General features: G+C 45.1%; 1 protein-coding gene across 1 annotated transcript in view; it reads right to left on the reverse strand.

The window, feature by feature from the left end:
- The window catches only part of ASTN1 (astrotactin 1), a 300,205-nt gene that overhangs the window by 193,179 nt on the left and 86,441 nt on the right, over window positions 1–20,585 (reverse strand). Inside the window, exon 2 of the mRNA XM_010954895.3 lies at window positions 2,443–2,630. Within this exon, the coding sequence (XP_010953197.2) occupies window positions 2,443–2,630 (188 nt within the window). The remainder of the gene's footprint in view (window positions 1–2,442; window positions 2,631–20,585) is intronic.

Consider the following 20,585-nt stretch of genomic DNA (forward strand, 5'->3'; position numbering starts at 1 on the left):
GCAGAAATCAAAGGCTTTGCTGAATTTTGCATGGAGATATGGGCCCAACCACATCCAGAGATCCAACCAGAGACAAATCAAGGCTGGCCCACCCTTACCCTTTGCCCAAACCCTTTTAACCTCTGCCCTTTCCAGCTTAGTTGAAAATAACATAGGATAACATAAAGTAAAGCAGAAGGAATAATCTCTTCCATTTTTTTTGGAAAACTGACTGTCACTGTCGGTCTGGCTAACCGGCAGTGTAGGAAGGAAAGAGCTCAGAGAGTCCCAGGTTTAAGGCTGATGTGTTCTCATTCCAGGTCAGTGTCCCCTGTCCATTAATTCCTGCCCGGTGAGGGAGGTCTCAAAAAACATTAGCAATGGAGGGCTTTTCATAGGGGTCATTATATTTTAAGGATATTGTCTTTTCCTCAAATTCTTTGGCATTCTTGATCAGCCATGCACCCCCCACAAACACGTGGACGCATACACATGTGCGCGTGTGCACACACACACTTATCTAGAGAATCTCAATTAACCTGTAAACCTGACGCATAGCCGTCTCAATCACCTGCTCGCTCTCCGGCATATCTGGACACTGAGGTTTACCGTTTGCCATTCAAGGACTCTTTTCTGGACCACATAGGCCACTGAAGATATGATGGAGGACCAGGACAAGCTTTGGACTGTCTTTCCACAGATCCTCACAACACTCCCCCAACCCCGACTAAACATACCTTCTGACACCTCACCTGTCTTAACCTCTGGTTTCCAGGGTCTTCCCTTCAGACACAATCACACCCAACATTAGTTCTTGGGGCTCTCTACTCTTCTCTTCACCCTAAACATTTCCGTGATACTGGTTCTTTGAAATGGCCTTGAACCAAAAGAAACGGAATGAAAACCATGCATGGCAAAGGCCGCTTCCTACACTGATGGGAGGATGTGGACGGCTGGTGGGAAGTCCAGCCTTGTGCCCTTCTTTTCAATCAGACTACATTACAAATATGAAGACAATGTGGCTTCTACATCTGTCACCCCAGTCAGCGCCAGGGCTGATTGGGCCAATCTGCCTGATCTCACCACAATCTGGAAACTACAAGCCACACTGAGGAAGACAAAGCTTCCCTGAGAGCGGAAACACTGGTCTTTGATTAAGGATGCGCGTGCACTCTAACCCCCATGTCATAAACCTCAGTTACTTTGTAAATGTGAGACACAGTCATCTCATTTACCTGCTCGCTCTCTGGCGTAGCTGGACACTGAGGTTTACCATTTGCCTTTCAATGACTCTTTTCTCCACCACATGGTTTAAACAGAGTGGAGTAGTATGTATATGCAGGTAACCTTCCAAGTCAGTTATTCATGGGGACACTGGCTGAAGGAGAAATAGAAGGCTTACATTCTGAGATTTTATCAGAGATTTGATGGGGATATTTTCCATGCCAAATAGTCAGATAATAGAAATTTTAACATATCTAAAATGTGCTCAGTTATCCCCAATCTAATATGCAAAACTGAACAGCACATAGTGACGGTATTCAGAGTAATAGATTAATTAACATTTGGACCAAGACTTCATTTGGTTCTCTTTTGCGTTTCCTAAGAGTGAAAGAACCCAACTCCTCCCACACATATGGCCCGCAGATAATCAGTCAGGTCTCATCCTGCTTTCAGGCTACCCTAGGAGCAGAGGATGTACTGATTTTACTAATAAAAATACAAAGTGAACCAGGTATTTTCTGTCTCTCCTGGGAAATGAGTTCATTTACTTCACAAATAATTAAGCACCAACTATGTGAATTGTTATTTTAGGTGTTGAAAGTATGCCAATGAACCAAACACCACCAAACAAAACCCCTGCCTGCCACTGTAGCATTTACTTTCCAGTGAGATTCTAAAACACAAGTTCCTAGAATTTTAGGAAAAATCTTCTAATTTTCTTGAGGCCTCAAATTTCCAAGTAAGAGAAGGGATGCTGATGGTGAGATTTCTGAGCTCTCTAGAGGGAGAGGCAAGTATCTACTGGCATGTCTTTTATTGTAAGAGGAGAGAAAGTTAGGACTGACTTTCTCCCAACTGGGAGAAGAGAGAAGAGGACTTGGTAGCAGCAACATCTTGGCAATTCAGTCATTCAGCAAACATTTTTGGAGAAACTATTGTAAGATATTCGGATCCAGTTGAATAATTCTTTCTAAGACAATCCACTACCCCCATCTGATACTGTCTCTGGTTTGTAAAAGTGACTCCATGTGTAAGCGTGTTCCTAGAGAGAACATTCAGGTAATGGTGTTGTAGGAGTAACTGCAACTTTTATGTACATCACAGGGGGAGTACTTGTTAACCAGATCAATATCAGATCATGGCGTTGGGTCCAATGGAGCTAGGTCTGAGGCACCAAGACCCTTAGTGTCAAGGTAACAGAAGCCACGGCCTGAGAGGCTGAGGTGGTGCTGCTCTTACCATGACTGAGATGTGGAGGATCCTCAGCTCCTCTTCTGCTGACTCATGCTGGGGTTCTTCTGTCGGGTCTTGTCCAGGGAGGCTTGGGGCGCCATCTTGGTGGTGGATGTGAAAAAGCAAAGTGCCATTCTCCAGCCACTGCTGCCTCCAGCGCACCAGAGGGATGTCCTCCGTGTTCCCTGAGATCTCTAGAGGACGAACACCAAAGGCACAGATCAGAATTCCAGCTGGACCTGTCTGAACCTTCTCTTTCATCTCCTTCCTAGACATTGGTACCGATTAGCCAGTGTCAGCTGAAGACAACAAAAGGTTTCTAGTTATAGTTAGGTTAGGTTTCCTGCTGCTCTGAATCTCAAGGAAGGGAAGAGGCCCTGAGAAGAAGAGAATTATCCCCCCCATAGGTCTTTGCACCCTAAACTAATGGCCCGGGCTCTCACCCATTGAGAAAAACCCAAAGGTGAAGATTCCAGTTCTTCCCCATATTTCTATGATCAATAGCATCCTTTACTCAGCACAGTTTGAATACCCTGATAACCCCCTGAGGTAAATAGAAGGTTGTTTGCCTCTTGTAAATTTGAAAGTGCGAGTTCCCTAGCAATTACTCCGAGACACCAGTGCATCTACCAAGGAGAGAGTTGGTAATTACTGTGCAGAGAACTGGCACTTACAGAAGAGTCCTGGGAGGTTACTGCAGAGCAGCTGGAGCTAAAACCACACTCATTGGCTGCATAGTCCACTGGAGATGTCTGGTTCTTGCTGTGGCAGGTAAAGCAATGTTTTAGTTCCCTCTCATTTTTCCCTTCATTTCTGCAGAGCAAAGGTGGTGTACGTGGAGAGGGCAGTGAAGAAGTGGGCCCTTATCACAGACACAAGCACTCACCTGCCCTCAAAGCTCTAGACCCAAACACCGAACTATCATCAACAGATGAATAACAGCATACCAAAACCTACTATGCCTTTTGTAGTGCAGGTGCTAAGTGTTGCAGAAGTACCCCTTTCTCTGATATTCCTAAGCAGCATCTTATCAAAGATTTGAGACATCCCACAATAGAAAGAACCTAATTAACCCAGCTTTCTCGAGGTTCATTTGGCCCTAAAAATCATTTTTTCCTTAACTATTATTATTATCATCCTCTGCTGAACATACTTTGGCAAAGCACTGCTTTATAAAATTTCATTATTTTGAAAGACCTGGCTTCTTCTCCCGAAATTTATCACCTTTGACAAAAAAAAAAAAAATCAATCTACATAAAAAAGATTTAGTAAGACACATTTAGAATAGTATTCTCATCAAGTACTACAATCGTAAAGAGGAAAGCAATTTTAAATATTTATGGAGTTTATAAATATCTTTCACTCTTTGTGGGAGGGTACAAATGATGTTCTACTGTATTTATTTACTTATATGTGTTTTCATTAGTTTATTTAACAGGCATACATTGGGCATGTGTTACGTATGTGCCAGGCACCATCGTAGGCACTAAGAGACAAATCTCAATGAAGCCCTCAACGGGTTCTCCAAAGCGATGCACTGCTGAATGAATATGGCAAATGTTACACCACATGCATGACAAAGTTTTGTGGGGACACAGAAGAAGGAAAGAGTAATCATGCCTGGGTAGAGGGTGGAAGACAGACGGGGGAAAGTAGCCTTCCCAGAAGATGATGCTACAGGTGTTGAGCCTTTAAGTGTGAGTGGACTTCCTTTTAATAGGTGGGGAAGTGGGGAAAGGACATTCAGACACTGATGGGAGAATGAGGAGGAGGAGGAGAGGGAGGAGGAAGAATACTGGCTGGTCCTCTGGGCAAAGGTCAGTGAGAAGGATTTATGGGAGCCACCAGTCATCAGCCTGTCCCTAAAAGACACTGCTGTGATTCCCTGTCTCATCCTACCATCCTACAGACCAGGCAGGGGAATAGACGTAGGAGTGTGAGGGAGGATGAGGGCGCAGCAAAAACAAGATGCTAAGAGTTCCCACATTCTTAGCCTCCTCCCTAACTGCCTGAAAGACTCAGTCATCCTGTCCTGTTGGGCTGGTAAGCTCTCCGTGCTCGGGAAGTGACCCGCACAAGCATCCAGGAAGCTGCAGTGGGCAGAGGCTGTGAGAATGGAAGGGCCCCAGCAGCCCGGTCCTGGTTTTCCAGGCACAGCTCCATTTGGTAAATGAGGCAGTGACACAGGCTTCCCAAGTTCACCTTTCCTCTAAGGAGCCCTTCCAGATTTCCAGGTGAACAGAAACCCTGGGGCGCACCTCCAAAGATGCCTGCTTAGACCGGCTGCAGCCATGTGATGCTTCAGCACACGTCACCTGATCACAAACCCTACTCACAGCACGCCACCTTCCTCACCATGCTTCAAGCCTTCACATCAAAGCACCAGGAAGACTCCTCCTGGGAAACACACCTTTCTCTCCCAAGTCTGCCACTGCAGTAGAAACCAAATTCCATCTCTTTTTCAGCACAGACATAAAAATCACAAGCAGCAGCAGCTCCTACTGGAGGACCTAACGGCATAATTAAATCACCCAGAGCAACATCCAGTCTCTAGCCCACACCTGCTCTAACCCACCCTGGGATTTATTCCACATGTGCTGGCTGCCACTTTGGCCCTTTCTGTAACTATTCGAGAGGAATCCAGCACCTCCTACCTCTGAAGCACTTAACAGATTGGCTTTTTATTTCCCAGGAGATCCTCGTCAAATAGGTCAGACTCATTACCTCTGTTTTAACGGTGGAAGCAGAAACAAGAAAATACCCAGACCAAAGTCACCCCCGCCTGACACAGAAGAGGGACTAAGATGGATGAATTTCTGTCAGATCCCTTCCACCTCCAACACACGCATCAGACAACATGACCTTTGCACATGCGTAAAGAGTTGAGTTGGAAGTCCATGGGATCTTTTAGGAGTTTTTGTGCTGTAGTATTTTAATTTTTTGCACAAAGCCTTAGTATTCCATGAGTTCTTTTACAACTGAAATATAATTCATATACTGTAAAATTCACCCTTTGAATATATACAATTCAGTGGGTTTTAGTATATTCACGAGTGTGCAGCCATTGCCACTCTAATTCCAGAAACTTTCATCAGCCGCAGAAGAAACCCTGTACCCATTGGCTGCCAGGATTTTTTTTTTTTTTTTTTTTTTTTTTTTTTTGAGAAGGAAGGAGTTCTGTCCAAGGTTTTAGGATTTAGGAGTTTCAGGTGCAGCGGGGGTGTGGACAAAGTGCTCCCACGGCGAGGTGGCCTGAGTGTACAGAATCTCTAGCCTTGGCTTCCAGGCCAGCCCTCTGAACCTGACTGTGGGTTATTCGTGCCAAATTCCTTCGGAAAGTGATATCCCTGTTTGGCTCAGACCAGAATCATCACAGAGGGCAAAGGGTGAAGGAAAGAGAGTACCAGGCCTGCCGGTGAAGGTGCCTGTCACTTTTTAGATTCAAGATAATCACAGAATGATAGTTTCTTTCTTGGCTTTTTTCCCCCCCATCCTGGCAGGATTTGACGTAGGAGAGCTAAAATGCTAAACCAGGAACTTACTTACTTATGCTATATCTGGCCTGGGTCAACCAATGAAAAACCACACCGGGCACAGTGAATGTCTCATGAATTTCATCACAGTGGGGCTGAGATCAGAGCTGGGAACATCAGTGCAATCACGCTGGTCTGGATGTCAGCAGAACAGCTCAAGAAGAAGAAACACTCAGAAATTGCTTTACCAATGCAAGCCTGACCTGGGACTCCCAAGGAGCAAATATGAGAGGTGATAAAACAGTTACTTTAGTCCACGGCCTCCTGCAGGCCGTGGATGAGGCTCAGACAGAGAGCCTTTGCCGGTGCCCTGAATAAAACAAGTGCCAACAGGAGCCCACAGTCATCTCAAGATACCACAGGTGGTGTGAGTACGACAGCTATCATCGCACTGTGGGGCTGAGAGCTCCAGAAAGTGGAGGCTGTCCTCACTTTTAGCATTCGATTCTCCCCCTCCATCAACCTCGCAGATCTCAGCACCTCCAAAATCCTGGAATGCGCAGAATGCACAGCAACCAGGGTGCCATTTACTCTTGTATATAACAAAGATCGTTGGAGCACACCCTAATTTGCCACACTGAGCAAATTGTGCTGCATGGTCCCTACTCTCAAGGAGCTTTTGCTCTAGGAAGAAACTGAAGACACAGCAATGAATCAGTGCTCCAAGCCGTAACAGCAGTGCTGCGTGAGAGGGTGGAACTTGGCTGGGCGTAAACCCTCGGGAAGGGATAAAATGGGAAGAAATGTTGGGAGGCGATTCGAAATGAAGAGAGCAGTGTGTATAAAGGAACAGCAGGGTGATGCCTGTTTGCAGAACTGCGGGAGGTCTGGTTATGCCGCAGAGGGGAGGATACAGAGAGGAGTAGTGGAGGACACGCTAAAAATCTAGATTGGTGTCAAATGTAAAATTGTGAATGCCAGTTTAAGGAGTTCAGAGCTAATGGAAAGTCATCCATGGTTGCATTAAGCAGAGGAATGAACAGAGCCATGATTAGAAAGATGAAGAAGACTCAAAAAGAGAGTAGATGACACACTAGACTCAATCATCATCTCACTATACCTATATTCTGCAGTAAGCACGATACTCAACTGGAACTCAGGAGACCTAGGTCCAGAGTAACCTTGAATGTGATGTGTATGTAACTTTGTTTTCTCATCTCATTTCTTGTAGGAGGAGCTGTAGAGAAGAATTTCAAGATCCTTTTGTAACTTGACAGTCCACAATTCTAAATCCAAAAGGGTCTGCTTCATGTGACCATCCACAAAAAGGATGATTTTGATGTCCCAAGCGATGTCAAATCTTCTCTAAAGTCTAACCTGCACGCTACCTCTCCCCACCCTCTAAGCACAGAGTGGACGGGTTAGGGGTGATTTGATCAGAGTCTTTAAGAGCCAAGCCCATCTTCAGATTGGGCCTCGGGCTGGTGAGAAAGGGTCTTATTCATGCTGATATAGACATACGGTTTCTAAGAAAGAAACCTTGGAGCTTTTGCGTGCAATAGAGAACCAGGATGATGGGCCCTTGGGCAGGGGAAGTCATGCTACAGAAAAACCTGGGATGGGGAAAGGCAGAGAGAAGGAGAGTGAGATGAAATCACTTTTAAATTGGCCTTAGTCATTGTTCTAATGTTAGCTTGTAGCATTGTCTTTCTGTGGGGTTAGCTTAGGACACCCAAAACATGCTACAAAAATTCCTTCTCCAGGCATTACAACTTCCTTATACCTTCCAAGAGCTCTGGTCTTTCTGCAGGCATCCCCTCAAGTTGAGAGCCTCTGAACAGAGCTGCTAAGACATTACATCATATTAGAATCAGAATTTCCCCAGGAGGCAACTTGCATGATGCCCTCTTTCAAAGATGCTGGCAATTTAAAGTCAAACGTGGATTTGAACTAGAGAAATTCTCAAAGATCCTTTAATTCACTGAATAACTGAGAGTGGAGTAGAGCAGTCCTGGCATTTGAGGCCCCTTTTCCACTCCTGGCAAGGCTGAGTTTCAAACTAAATCCAGCTGAGTAGCAATGAGGTGGCTCAGGTGGTGAGGTCAAGTCAGGAAGAGGCCCCGACTTGTCACTTCTTGGACTCATGTTGAACCAACCCTGCTGTCTACCACGGTTCAGGGTGACACCCTCTGATGGCCACTATTACTAACCATTAGAAGATCTTGCTTAGATCAGGACTTTCAAATTCACTGTTAATCTTAAAAATCCTTCCACCAAACCAAACCTAATATGGCTTCCGGGTGGGGGTGGCTGATTCCCCAGAGCTGAGTTAGAAAAGAACTGGATCGATTGGAAGACAAATAAAATGCAGAACCATGAAATTCCCTGCCATTAGGGGATTTGGGGGGAGTGTCTATGGGTTATTAGTTTTGCTTGGTTGTTTTTCAATTCTATTAAGTGTGGTATTGTGGAAAAGCCTTGTATTCTTTATGAAAGAATTACAAGGGGAAGGGAACATCTCTAAAAATAGAATCTAGCCACCCCTCCGCTCTGTGCTATCTCAGCTGCCATTGTGAGTTTCCCGATGTGACGAGGATTAAGCACAAAGCTTTAGTAGCAATAAGCTAATTATCCAAAACTAAGATTAAAAATGAGTCTTGTCCATCAGTGACTATCATTAAGGTGACCAAAGGTAGGCCTGTGATACAGTTACCCCTTTCCTTTCATTCCTTTTTATTGCCCCTCCCATTTCAGAGTTTGAAAGGTATTGATGGTCAGTCTAGTTTCCCACATGGTCTCATTATGATCTTCCGACTAAAACGATTAACAGTGGCATTAACTTTCAACACCTCTGTTAGAAAATAACCTGCTTTAAGTCAGGGGTTAATAACAGTAGGGGATCACTAATTATCCTGTAAATCTTTACTCTGGTATCAAACGTGACCCAAGTCTTTAATGTCTCAGGAACGGCAGCCTCTAAAGACCCCAACTTGTTCCATAAACATAATGACAGCAGCGCATTAGTGTCCTGGCCATCTGTGAAGAAAGATGAAGGACAGGTGAAAATCAGACAAAGGAGAAGGATGCAGAGAAAGGACAAAGTCAGGCGGAGAGAGGACAGGACACCAGCCAGAGAAACAACGTCCCATGGGCTGAGCTGGCTGGGCCTCCACACCTCTCGCCACAGGGACCATCTGGTATGGAGTTCGGAGGTGACACAATCCCACATCCAAGAGTGAGAGCCACATGCAGTAAGGCACCCTGCTGGGCCTGAACTCAACCAGCACAGATGCCAGGAACACCAACAATTTGCCTGAAGTTTGTGCCTATATAGGCCTGGCTAAGTGAACGCCCAGAGGGGAAATAGCACAGCCAGGTCATTCTTTCGTGAAGATGTTCGAATCCAGCTGGAAATGGAACTCCCATTGTGGTCCCCCTGTTCCACCCACAGTCGGCCGTGAGGCTGCTGCTTATTTCTCTCTCGCTCCTCTGCCCCCACACCGAACTACGTGAGCAAAAGCTTTGCAGCAAAATGGCTTAAAATTTCAAGAATCTCTCACCCAACAGAAGAACAGGATGTTCCTTTTTCAAGTAACTAGAACCTTTTTGACTTTCTGAGATTTGGAACAGAAATTTCCAATTTGTGACCAGGAGAAGGATAATTGAATTTCTAGTTCCTCAGCTTGGTGACATTTGCTCTCAAAGGCAAAAACAAGAGAGCCTCAAAGCATTAATGATCCACTGATGAGAAGCGGAGTGGCAGGTTAGCGGGAGCTTTGGACTGGGCTGGGCGGGGGCCGGGGAGGGGAATGAGGCTGCTGCAATCCCCCGGGAGCCCACTTTTCTCATCTTCAAACAGTGGGACTAGAAGATCTCTAAGGACGCCCCAGCCCTGACCACGGTATTCACTGACCACACCTAACACTGCCTCCCATTGGGCCCCAAATCAGGTGCAGGCTGAGTATGTTTCTGCATGTCAACTGGATAAAAGTCTCTGGAAGTTTTTTTCAAATCCAACTTTCCTCTTGGATGTTAGAACGCTTCCAGCTCAGGCCAGCCTGTCCACTTACAGAGTAAGGACTGGCTGTATTGCAACTCATGATAGTGACCTATGGAAACTCTAATCAATGGTCCCCAATAAGAGAGAGTCATCCACATGCAGATGCCTACAAATGGTTTCCAATGAGTTTTTACCTTTTGTGTTTATGCGGACAGAGTAGTCTAAACAAGAAAACGTCACCTGATCTCTCTCTGCAGCCCCACCAACATCCCTTTATAGAGCTATATTCTAAAAATCAGAAACGTTCCCTTCCTTTAGAGCTGCTCACCCACCCACTCTGTTTTCTGAAGAGGTTTAAGATGGACTAAAAGGAACTAATAGAGAAAGCAGGACTGATGAGAGAAAGAAGTAAGGACTCTAGATAGTCCACAGTATGTTTCTCTGGGGGTGGGTGGGGGCAGGGGCTGCAGAAAGCAGAGGGTGGCTTTTCAAATCAGACTTGATGGAAAGCAGCGACGCTTTCTACGGATGCTCCTGGAAGTAGGTCACTCTGTGCTCCTCTGTGCTGGGATGAATAGCAATCGAGTAGCTACACGAACATTCTATTTACCTAGCCATGGAGATGAAAACATTCCTGTGGGGGGAAATGCAGCCAAAAGGTTCTGACACAACCAAAGGGATGAGGAGACATTCAAATGGCTTCTGATTTCATCCAAAATGGTTTGCTCGTTCCTACAACAGTGTTTCTCTGGATCTTTTCAAACCTCTGCAAAGAGTTTATCCACAGGATACTCATTAAAGTTCCATTTGAAAGGGGGAAAAAAAAAAGCCCAAAGCTCTTTGAAAAAGGCAGGGTTATCTGAGCTACAGATGTACTGGTAAGAAGAGCTTTAAATGTATCTAGTTCTATTCTCCACTGCCATCTGACTGACCTTTGTAAATTGAGATAATGGCACACATTTAACAAAATCTGACATCGAGTAAGATGTGTAATAATATTTAAACTCTGTAATGTTAAAATATGTATTTACGGATCATTTCATACATTGTGATGAGAATAAGTCATTTTGAAGCCTGCGGGGTTTCATGACTGGAATTCTGATTCGAGCTTGGCAAGTCCCTGGGGGGCCACTTCCTTGCAGTGTGGCACTGGAAGCAATACTGACACCTGGGTTTGGGAAAAGCGGGACACTGGTTGGAGGGCGACTGCAAGGAAACTGCCCAGGAGATCCAGTGAGAGCTCTATTCATTCTGAGTCTTCTCTTATACTCGAGTCTTCTGCTAACAAAGAGTTTAGTATTTGCTATAATTCTCTGATTCTGACCTGTTTCAGTGAAGTCCCCTCCCCTTACAAAATGGATGGGAAAAGGAAATGATAAGGACAGAATATCTCTTGTAAATGACTTACAAAAGAAGAGTAGCCTGTGGCTTGTCCTAAACTGTCTTGATTTATCTCCATTTCTTGTTAGTTCTCATCCACTTGTATTTCTCTTCTTACCATCCGTGATTCAACTCATCAAGTCATGACGTACCTATTATGTTCTGGCTCAGCTGAGAAGCCCTTTCAACATTCATGAACTAACTTCATCTTTATTGACCCTTTAATGTTGGTATTTATATTCCCATGTTACAAATAAGGAGCTCCAGAAAAGTCAACCTACTTGACCAAGTTCGCCCAGTTAGTAAATAATAAAATTAGGGGGAAAAAAATTCCTAGGTCTTTTGGCTTCAAGGCTATTGTTCTTTTCCACTATTTCAGTTCCCATTCTCTCATTTTGCACATCTCAACCCCAGGAAAACTTAAGTAAAGTGCTTAGCGATATCTGGCATACAATGAATGCCAGTCAACACCCATATCATCATTGTCATTATTAATAAAATGTGTTTTTTGTTGTCGTTATTGGTATCACTCATATATATTCTAAAATTGAGCAATAATCCTTGACAGAGTTAAGCAAAGGGTAACTTTAATTGTCACAAGCTGCTTAAAATCATTAAAAATCAACTCATTTCCAGTGGGGAACCTGGGCTGTGCCATTACTATAGATTTCTCTAATGCATCTCAGCCAATTGTACATTCTTTAGCTATCTCTGTTGAAACACCACTTACACTGTCTTCATTTTAAGATCCGGCCACGGGGGCTTTCGCAGATGATGCCGTCCTATTCATGCCCACTGAAGGCTGGCACGCGAGGCTAGATCCAGTGAGCTTGCTGTAAGGCACTGAGCTCATTTAAAATGGGGAGGTCTTCCCAGGCAGATGTGGAACTGGTGACTGTGGTCAAAGTAGAGGGAAGGACCAAGTTGAGACAGTGTTAAAATAATAGCTAAGCTTCCTTCAGGGGTAAACTGAGTCCTTTTCTGCAGACTAATTTGGGTAAGTGCTTATTATCATAAATGCCAAGAGGCAGTGCACTCAAGTGGAACCCTCCAGTCTCATCTTCACCCAGAGCAACAAAGCGTTTCCCCCAATTCCTACAGACCTGTGAGCTCACCTTGCCAGCTGTGAGCAGCCCAAAGCTGGGTGGCCAGTCATTTGTCTAGACTCCTCTCTAAACCATTTTCTCCTACAGAGAAGGGGGTCAGAGTGACTTCTAAAGCCTCTTTTCATTCTAAAATTCTCTGATTTTATTTTTTATCTTCCTATGATCTGCAATCACCACACTGGGGGCTGAATCTTAAGTTCCCACAAAGTGAAGATGAGAAGTGGTAATAATCTTATGTATCTCTGTTGTGTTATTCAGCCTGAGAAAAGGGAGTGGGAGGGAACTCTACAAAGGTTCGAGCACATGAAAAATTCCTATTATGATCATTGTGTTACAACTTACAAAAAGACCTGTCTTATAAGGCCCCCTCCTTTTTTGCTCATCAATCCTCTGTGGTAGGTTTTACAGATTTAGAATCGAAGGCCAAAGGGGTAACTGCTGATCTCAAGGGTTAGAGCTAATGTGATGGAGATGATTGGGCTCAAATCCAGCCTTCTGACTCCTAGCATAGTGCCCTTTCTACCAATCTGTGCTGCCTACCAAAGCAATGTTTATTTATACGGAGAAGTCATGAACCACTGTGCTGGCATGTCAGCTTAACGAATTAGATGAACAGAAGATAGACACCAATAGTAAACACTGTCAGGAATGTGAAGAGTTTGTGCTTACAGGCCTGGGAATGAAACTGAGTTATTAACCAATCCACACTAGTCTACAAATCACATGGCAATCTGATGTGATTTCCCTGTGACAGACTCCCCCGGAGGATCCGATCTGCTTCTTCCTGGATGCCAGCTACTGGTCTGAAGACTCTCTAGACACTGCCTTGGGCCCATTTCTGCAGGCTATTGTGTAAATGCTCAAAAGAGGTCAAGATGACCTCTGAATGACCTGACAGACATCTCCAGGGAAATGTTAATCTAGCCATCTAGTTCCTGCTGGGTGAATGATGACGGTTTAAAAGAAATACAAGGCCACTTGATTGCTAAGATACGTTGCTGCTCATCTGGGAGTAACAGTACACTGACAGCACCAGTTGTTAACATCTTTCCATGTTTCTCCTCCCTTAGTGTATTATAGACCTCTCCCTGGTCTCTCTTCATTCTAAAGCCCTCCTTCCTCTACAGACCCTCCGAACAAAACACCCATTATGGGGCTGGCAGTGGGAAGTGGGAGCCATGCACTCTTCAGGAAGGACGTACTTTAGAAAACAGGTCTGCCATTTTGCCCTCGTCAGTACCACAGCTCTTCCTGCTGCGTCCTGCGGGCTTCCAGCCCTCCACTGTGCTGGGCACGCTCTGCGGTACGTGTCTGCATCCATGTGTTCATATAACCATATACCCTTCATGGTGCCAGGATCTTTTCCTTTTTCTCATCTCTGTCACTACAGCTTGAAATCATGCTTTTGCACAGGCATACTTTAGAGTTCATAAAGTTTGCAGTGATGTGATGATCAGGGTGACTCTGAGAAGAAAAAGTAGGAACATCGATAATAATGACTATTTTTCACAAGAGCTCACTTACTGAGCATTAGCTACGTGGTAGGTAGTGGGCTAACCACATATATTCTCATTAAGCTACCTGACAGCGGATAAGGCAGATACTTAAGGGTATTATTATCCCTGGATTAGGAAAGTGAGGGACAAAGAGCTTAAGGAACTGGCCATGTGACTTTGGCACTGCGACTCTAGAAAAGGAGCACACTCTTCCTGAAGCCTCACCCTCTCCACCTGTCAACCAGTAAGAGGCAGGTCCAGGGAGGGACCATCAACACGCAGGCCAACAAATCCACTTCAACTCTTGCCCCCACTGACCACTGTGGCAGGAGATGAGTGAGGCAGTGTCCTTGGTGTCATCCGCCATGGCCAGGAGAATGGGGAGTGGTGAAACATGAACTGGGACCTGATCGTCTGTCTATACATCCTTTTTCTAAGAGTAGGGAAGTGTTATTGGGGTGCATGTACAAACATCAGTCCCCAAACACGGACTATCCAGTGTACACTGTGGCTAATGCTTACGAAGTATTTACAATATGACAGGTACTACCTAAAGGCTATTGAATATATTAACTCATTTCATCTCCCCAGCCATTGTGTGAAGTGGAGAACAATTACAGATGAGAGGGTTGAGGTACAGAAAGGTGATGTGATTTGCACTGTACACTTAGCAAGCAGAGGAGCCTGGTTCAAATTGGATGTCTAGCGTGAGAGTCTGGGTTCTGAAACATCGCACCTCACTGCCTCATCCCTATAAATCATTGTAATATGTACTCCCTGTTTTAAGACTAATTTCTAATTCACCTACTTGCTCACTAGGCGTTCCTTGCCCCTCTTCTCTTGGTTTTCTGTCATAGCTTTGTTACTATTCTCATAACTTAATGGGCGTTCCATTTCTGGAGTTCAAATTTGAATTTCAGCAGTGCTCCACATGTATTTCCACTGCAGGGTGACCTCCCATGGTTAGCTGTCCTTCTCAGCTGATCCTGGCACAGCTCACCAGCACCAAAGATCAGGAGATTTACAGGTGGGGCTGGCATTTCCATTTCTTACCGAGTAGCACTGGCTCATTACTTAAAGACTATAACTAAAACAATGTTAGTGGAGTTTTGCAAAATGGAAAAAAAAAGTGCTGGGTTTTCTGCAAGAACACACTATAAAGGAATACAGCTATGTTTCATGATCAAGCCGACAGAATGTGAACACAGGTGATGGTAACTGGAGAGAGTGGATGATTAGACTTAAGTCAGGACACAGAGACAGGAACTTGGGGACAGCAGATAGCATCTCCATCTAGCACTCAGCCTGTGTCAGGGCCCCCATCCTCTCTGACTTCAGTCTGAAAAGCTGATCTCAGATGCTTAGCAACGAAGTCTTCTCCATTCATGAAATTTTCAGGCTCTTTTTCGTCTTGTTTACTACACCTGTATTTTCTGATTGTACCACACACTGGGACATAAGTTCCCCACGGACAATACCTTCTGGGTGAAGTGGTGCTCCCTTTCATTTGCCCTATACTCACCTTCCTTGGGTTTCAAATAGAGCTTTGAATCCTAGCAGTTGAGGATTTGGTGAACAAGGTCACTTATGCTTGATGTGATAAATACGGATCACATTCTTCTCTTAGTCTCTGTATCCACAGACTCCCTCGTGCCCCTTTCATCCTCTCTGGCTCTTGTGTCTAGTATGCGTCAGGCTTTTCATTCTGCCCTCATACAACCACCCCCGCCTCCTGCTGACCATTACAGCTGCCTTTCCACGCATCTTCTCTGGGTTCATTAGATGCTCTGTCTGGAGTGGAGTCCTGCAGCAGGGCAGAAAGAGGAAGGATTCTAATCCAGACAAGGCTCCCACACCTAGTACCTCTGAAATATTTGTGTCTCAGCTTCTCAATCTTTCGATTCATGAGAATAATACAAACATCTACCTCACAGGGCTATACAAGGGAAAATGCCTACAGGAATGCTTTGAAATATGAGAAATAAGAGTCGTAGTTATTACTAATTTTAATATGATCATTAAAGATTTGTGGCAAGAAGAACTTCTGTCATTCCTGGTAAAAAAATCACTGTGATTCCACATGTGTCGAGTCCTGTCGTGTTTCCCAGGCCCCTCAAGATGACGTTTCGTTCCTCTTTTTTAGCCAGGAGAGCTAAAAAATGTTGGGTCAATGTTTTCAGAGAATGATTCTAATGAATTCTAGGTTATTTTCCTGAATCACTAATGATATGACAGAGAGCCTTTTATTTTACAGCTATAGCTAGAGCCTGTGTCTGGGAGAGCGTCACCTTGAAGTTGATGATGTGAAAATCACCACTCTTTTCTGTCTTCTGCATCGACTGTAACAGTCTTCTTGCAGTCTGTCTCCACCAACTTGACTTCTTAATCTATGAAGTTAGCATCATCTAAATCATGTATGAAGACTGTTCATTATACTGCTTTCATAACTGAGGCTCCATGCCCAACAAATGTGTAGTAACTTACCACTGGTAGTTGTACAATTGGTAACTTAGCAAATGGTGACAACTCACCATTTAAAAACAATAGATATTTCAAAGGTAAAACCTGCCAGAGCTTTTTGAAAAATCTAAGTAGGTCCCCCTGATCTGCATGTAGGGTGCACTCCTACAGAACAGTGATCATTCAGACTTGATTTCCCTTTAGAGATTCCCGCTCTCACCCAGCACCCCAGACACTGTGCCCACCTCTTACAAGCATGCTAGGTTCCCCTACTGCAGAAGTAGTTACCAGTCTCATCCAGTAACATCGACTTTGGCGGTTTGTCCCCCGTCAGGGCTCAGAGTCCTTCTAAACAGGGACGGTGTTTCAGATCGGGCTGAACTAGATACTTCATGCCTCTTCCCCCAACTTCCTCTCTGAAGTTCTTCAGGATGCTAGGGTCTATCTCAGGCAGCACAGTGATTTCACTGGTCTTGTTTCCTGGGGTGTTCTTTGTACTGACTTGTTTTAGTACTTAAATTTCAGGACGCTTGCTGAAATGTCACAGATTCTTCACTACAAACTGAGAAAAGTCACTGCATCAGTTACTTTTCTCACTTTTCTCCCTGCACAATCAGGAGGGAATTTAAAGGTTTTCTGACTAGCATCATTTCTTTGTATCTTATGGGGAATCTCTTACCTCCCTGATGGTAACAAAAATCTATTTGGGGTCAACTAACTTCTATTTAACACACATTTTTTTTTCATCCATAATAATCTATTAGTATTTTCCAAATCCCTGCTTTAAAAAAAATTCTTTTTGATATTTAAATTGTCGCATTAGCACAAGACAGACACTAGGTAGCTTTGTTTTCTTTGTGAGAGGTTTCCTCATCATTTAAGGGATAAATGATGCCCTATCTTGTGTTGTCTTTGCTTTTTGATGAAGGGTTAGATCTGGATTTGGTGGGGGGAAAAGTGCTTCTGGTATACAGATGGCTTTTCTTTTTCTGGGAAGACCTTTCTCTCTTGGGTGAGGAGTCCCTAACCTGCAGCAGAAACCCCCTCACCACACCCACTATTCTCACAGGAGCAAACCAGAAAGCCCAGGCTGACTGGCTTCCAGAGGGACACAAGCAGAGGAGAAATACAACCTTTGCCAAGATGGGCCAGTCACCTGGGGAGGGATGGGAAAAGGAAAGCTGTCTCCTGCCTCGGATTTCTAAGACTGTGTTATAGATGATCAAACTAAGACGGAGGGACTTGGCTCTGCCTCTTTAATTACCCTGTCTGGAGAGAAAGCCTGTCATCAGGGCAGGAGTCCGGGTCTGTTCAAGAGATTGATTGGAGGAAGACACTTTTTCGTCCCATCTAGATTGCTTCGGTTTTACTGGAATTGAGGCAGGCCATAAACCTATCAGTGACTCAAGAAAATTGAAGCAATTAAGTCTGCAGGTGCGCATATTTGTCATATTAATGATGGATCTGTGTTAATATAAGTCACGGAAGGCTCCCGCATGGCGTGTTCACGGCTGCCACAGGGTGAAAGGACCGAGGCGGCTCTGAGACCCCGGCCCGCGCTGACATCCGCAGCCCAGGACCCCGGCGATTGAACCACGCCCCCACCCCAAGCTCCTCCCCTCCATCCAGCTCTGCTGAGACGCCATCTCGTCAGGGCTCCAATTCCAATCAAACCGTTTCATAGACGCTTGATTTGACTCAGGTAAAGAAAACGCTAGTCAACGATGCAGTTGGATGTGGAAGGTGTGTAATTTGCAGGCATGACTTTGGAGTCAGACCGACCAGGTTTGAATCTGTACTGGTTTGTCTTGAACAGGTTATTTAAGCCCAATAAGGATTATAGTATCTACTTTCTAAAGTTGTTGTGAGCAGGGAATGAAGTCATAAATGCAAAGCTCTTAATGCAGTGTCTGGGAGCAATGGCCACTTTAATGATTTCTCCTTTTCTGACCTTGAAAGTATTTTAGCTCCTAGAAATTAATTTTCAGTCAGTTCTCATAGGCTGCCAACTCCTTCAGGGTGAACAGTTCAGGGAAGGTTGAGGAAAAGATGGGGAGGCCAGTGCCCCAGGCAGCCCATCTTCGAGCTCCCCTCTGCTCCTGCCGCAGGGAGCTGCCCTCCTCCCGCCGCCCCTCCCCGAGGCCCTTCTTCCCACAGGACCCCCGGGGGCAGCTGGGCACCCCACCGCGGGGTGTCTGTAGACTGGGCAGGGACCCAACACGTGGCCGGACTAATCCGATTCTCACCCCTAGGAATTCGAGAGGGGGAATGTGGAAGGAACCGGGCCTAAAGCAGCAGAAGCAGAGCGCAGGGAGATGCCGAGGAAAAGCACAGATGGGAGTCTGGGCCGGAAGGGCCACTTCAAGCTGGAGAGAGGAGGAAAAGGAAAAAACAGGAGTAAGCAAAGCTCTGAGGGAGAGAAAAGGCGTCGAGCACAGCGGACAGGGGAGGCAAGGTGGCAGGGGGACGAGAAGCGCGGCCGCGCGGCAGGAGACAAGGCACGTTCACGCAGGACGACACAGGGAGAACCTCAAGGCCCTTCGCGGAGCCCCGAGAGCGTCCTGGATCCGGGTCTACCTGCCTCGGGGCCTGGCAGGAGCATGGCTCCCGCTCCTTCATTCCTTCCAGGTCACTGCCTCCTGCTGACACCTGTGAGTCCCCATCACTGAGTAACTTGGGTCACTGTGCCTTGCGATCAAAGGAGCCTACCCACTGAAATGCGATGCCCTTCCGAGGATCTGGAATGCCCAGAGAATGCCAAACCTTGGCCCCTCGAGATGGCCTTGATCACGGGCACTGGGCACAAGCCTCCTCTGACCGCTTGTCGCAAGAGTCTTCCCCCTACCCCGCTCCCCACCCACCAAGAAACAGGTAAATACATATCACTCTTCAGGAGAGAAGGCATAAGAAAATGTTTGCTTAGACAGTGAGAGAGTGATTAAACGGGACCTTGGTTTCTTCAGAACTGTGTCTTTTCAAAGACTGCCTATGGCCCTGAAGTCTCTTTGTAATTTTGTTTCCATCTGCAAAATGGGAGTTACAATGGCCCAAAGGGCAGAACAAAATTCACTGCATCCATGAGGTTGTGCAACACACAGGCAGGTAATGACACTAGAAAGGTAATGCATTCTTCTCTATTATAAAAGAAAAGATTTTCCTCTGCCAATCCACATAACTTAACATTCAGCAATTATGAGAAAGGAAACAAAACATAAAAAAGCACTGTACATGACAGCTAAAATCAGAATTTGATAAAATATTCTACTTCTAAAGGGATACTGTCAAGTAAAAAAAAAAATCAATTTGAGTAGAAAAAAAAATCTGGTTTGTTTATTAGTTTTGCTCCTAATGCCACCAAATGGACCTCAATCTGAAATGGCCTTTGAAATCAAATTTGCTGTTCTCCAATTCTGCGACTTACTCTTTATGCTAATTTGTCTGCACCTGCAGGGACAAAGAAACTGGTAGCGTTGAACATGAGATCCAGGAAGAAAAAGCAACACGAAGATTCAGGAAATGAAACCAGGGCTAAATCACATTAGGTGTATAAAGGTTGGACTTTTCATAAAACAAGGAAAGAGTGGCTTGAATGTCTGAGAGAGTATTCTGACTGTAAAAATGACAGACCCTTGGTGAGGAAGCTGGTGTCTTTCCCAGGTCCCAGAGGAATGGCAGCATGGAGCGTGGGGTGATTTTACTGTAAGACCAAGTGTTGGGGCCAAGCTGGGTCGCTCCCAGCCTGCATGTCCCTTAATCATGAGGGTTATTATAAAAATATCTCGAAGGGTTTCATCCTTCAGGATTTAGCCTCTAGAGTTGGGGTTAATTCTCCCTTCCAATTAAAAAATTTATTTAGGGCCCTATTTTGAAAGAATTACCATGATTTTAAGGAAAAGACTCAGCCATCATTTTCCCATTGTCTTCCATTATCTGGATCCTCAAACGTTTCCCTTCTCTTGTTTCCCTGCTGCCACATCACCAGGTGTGCTCTGAAGGTGGCTGGGGACCAAACTGAGCACCCCGGCCATCATAAACCTACGGGCGCAAGTACCACACAGGAACTTAGAAATACCGTCCTCATTTTACAAATGCCCAATCCTTCAACTGCATACACTCCACACGCTCCATCTGAAATACAATAAAAGCTCAGAGAGTTAAGTATTTTGCCCAAGGTCACACTGAGCATTAGCTCATAAGAAATCCAGAGAAAGAATCTCAGATCGAGGCTCTTTCT

This window comes from Camelus bactrianus, chromosome 21 (assembly GCF_048773025.1).
Source record: "Camelus bactrianus isolate YW-2024 breed Bactrian camel chromosome 21, ASM4877302v1, whole genome shotgun sequence".
Lineage (NCBI taxonomy): Eukaryota > Metazoa > Chordata > Mammalia > Artiodactyla > Camelidae > Camelus > Camelus bactrianus.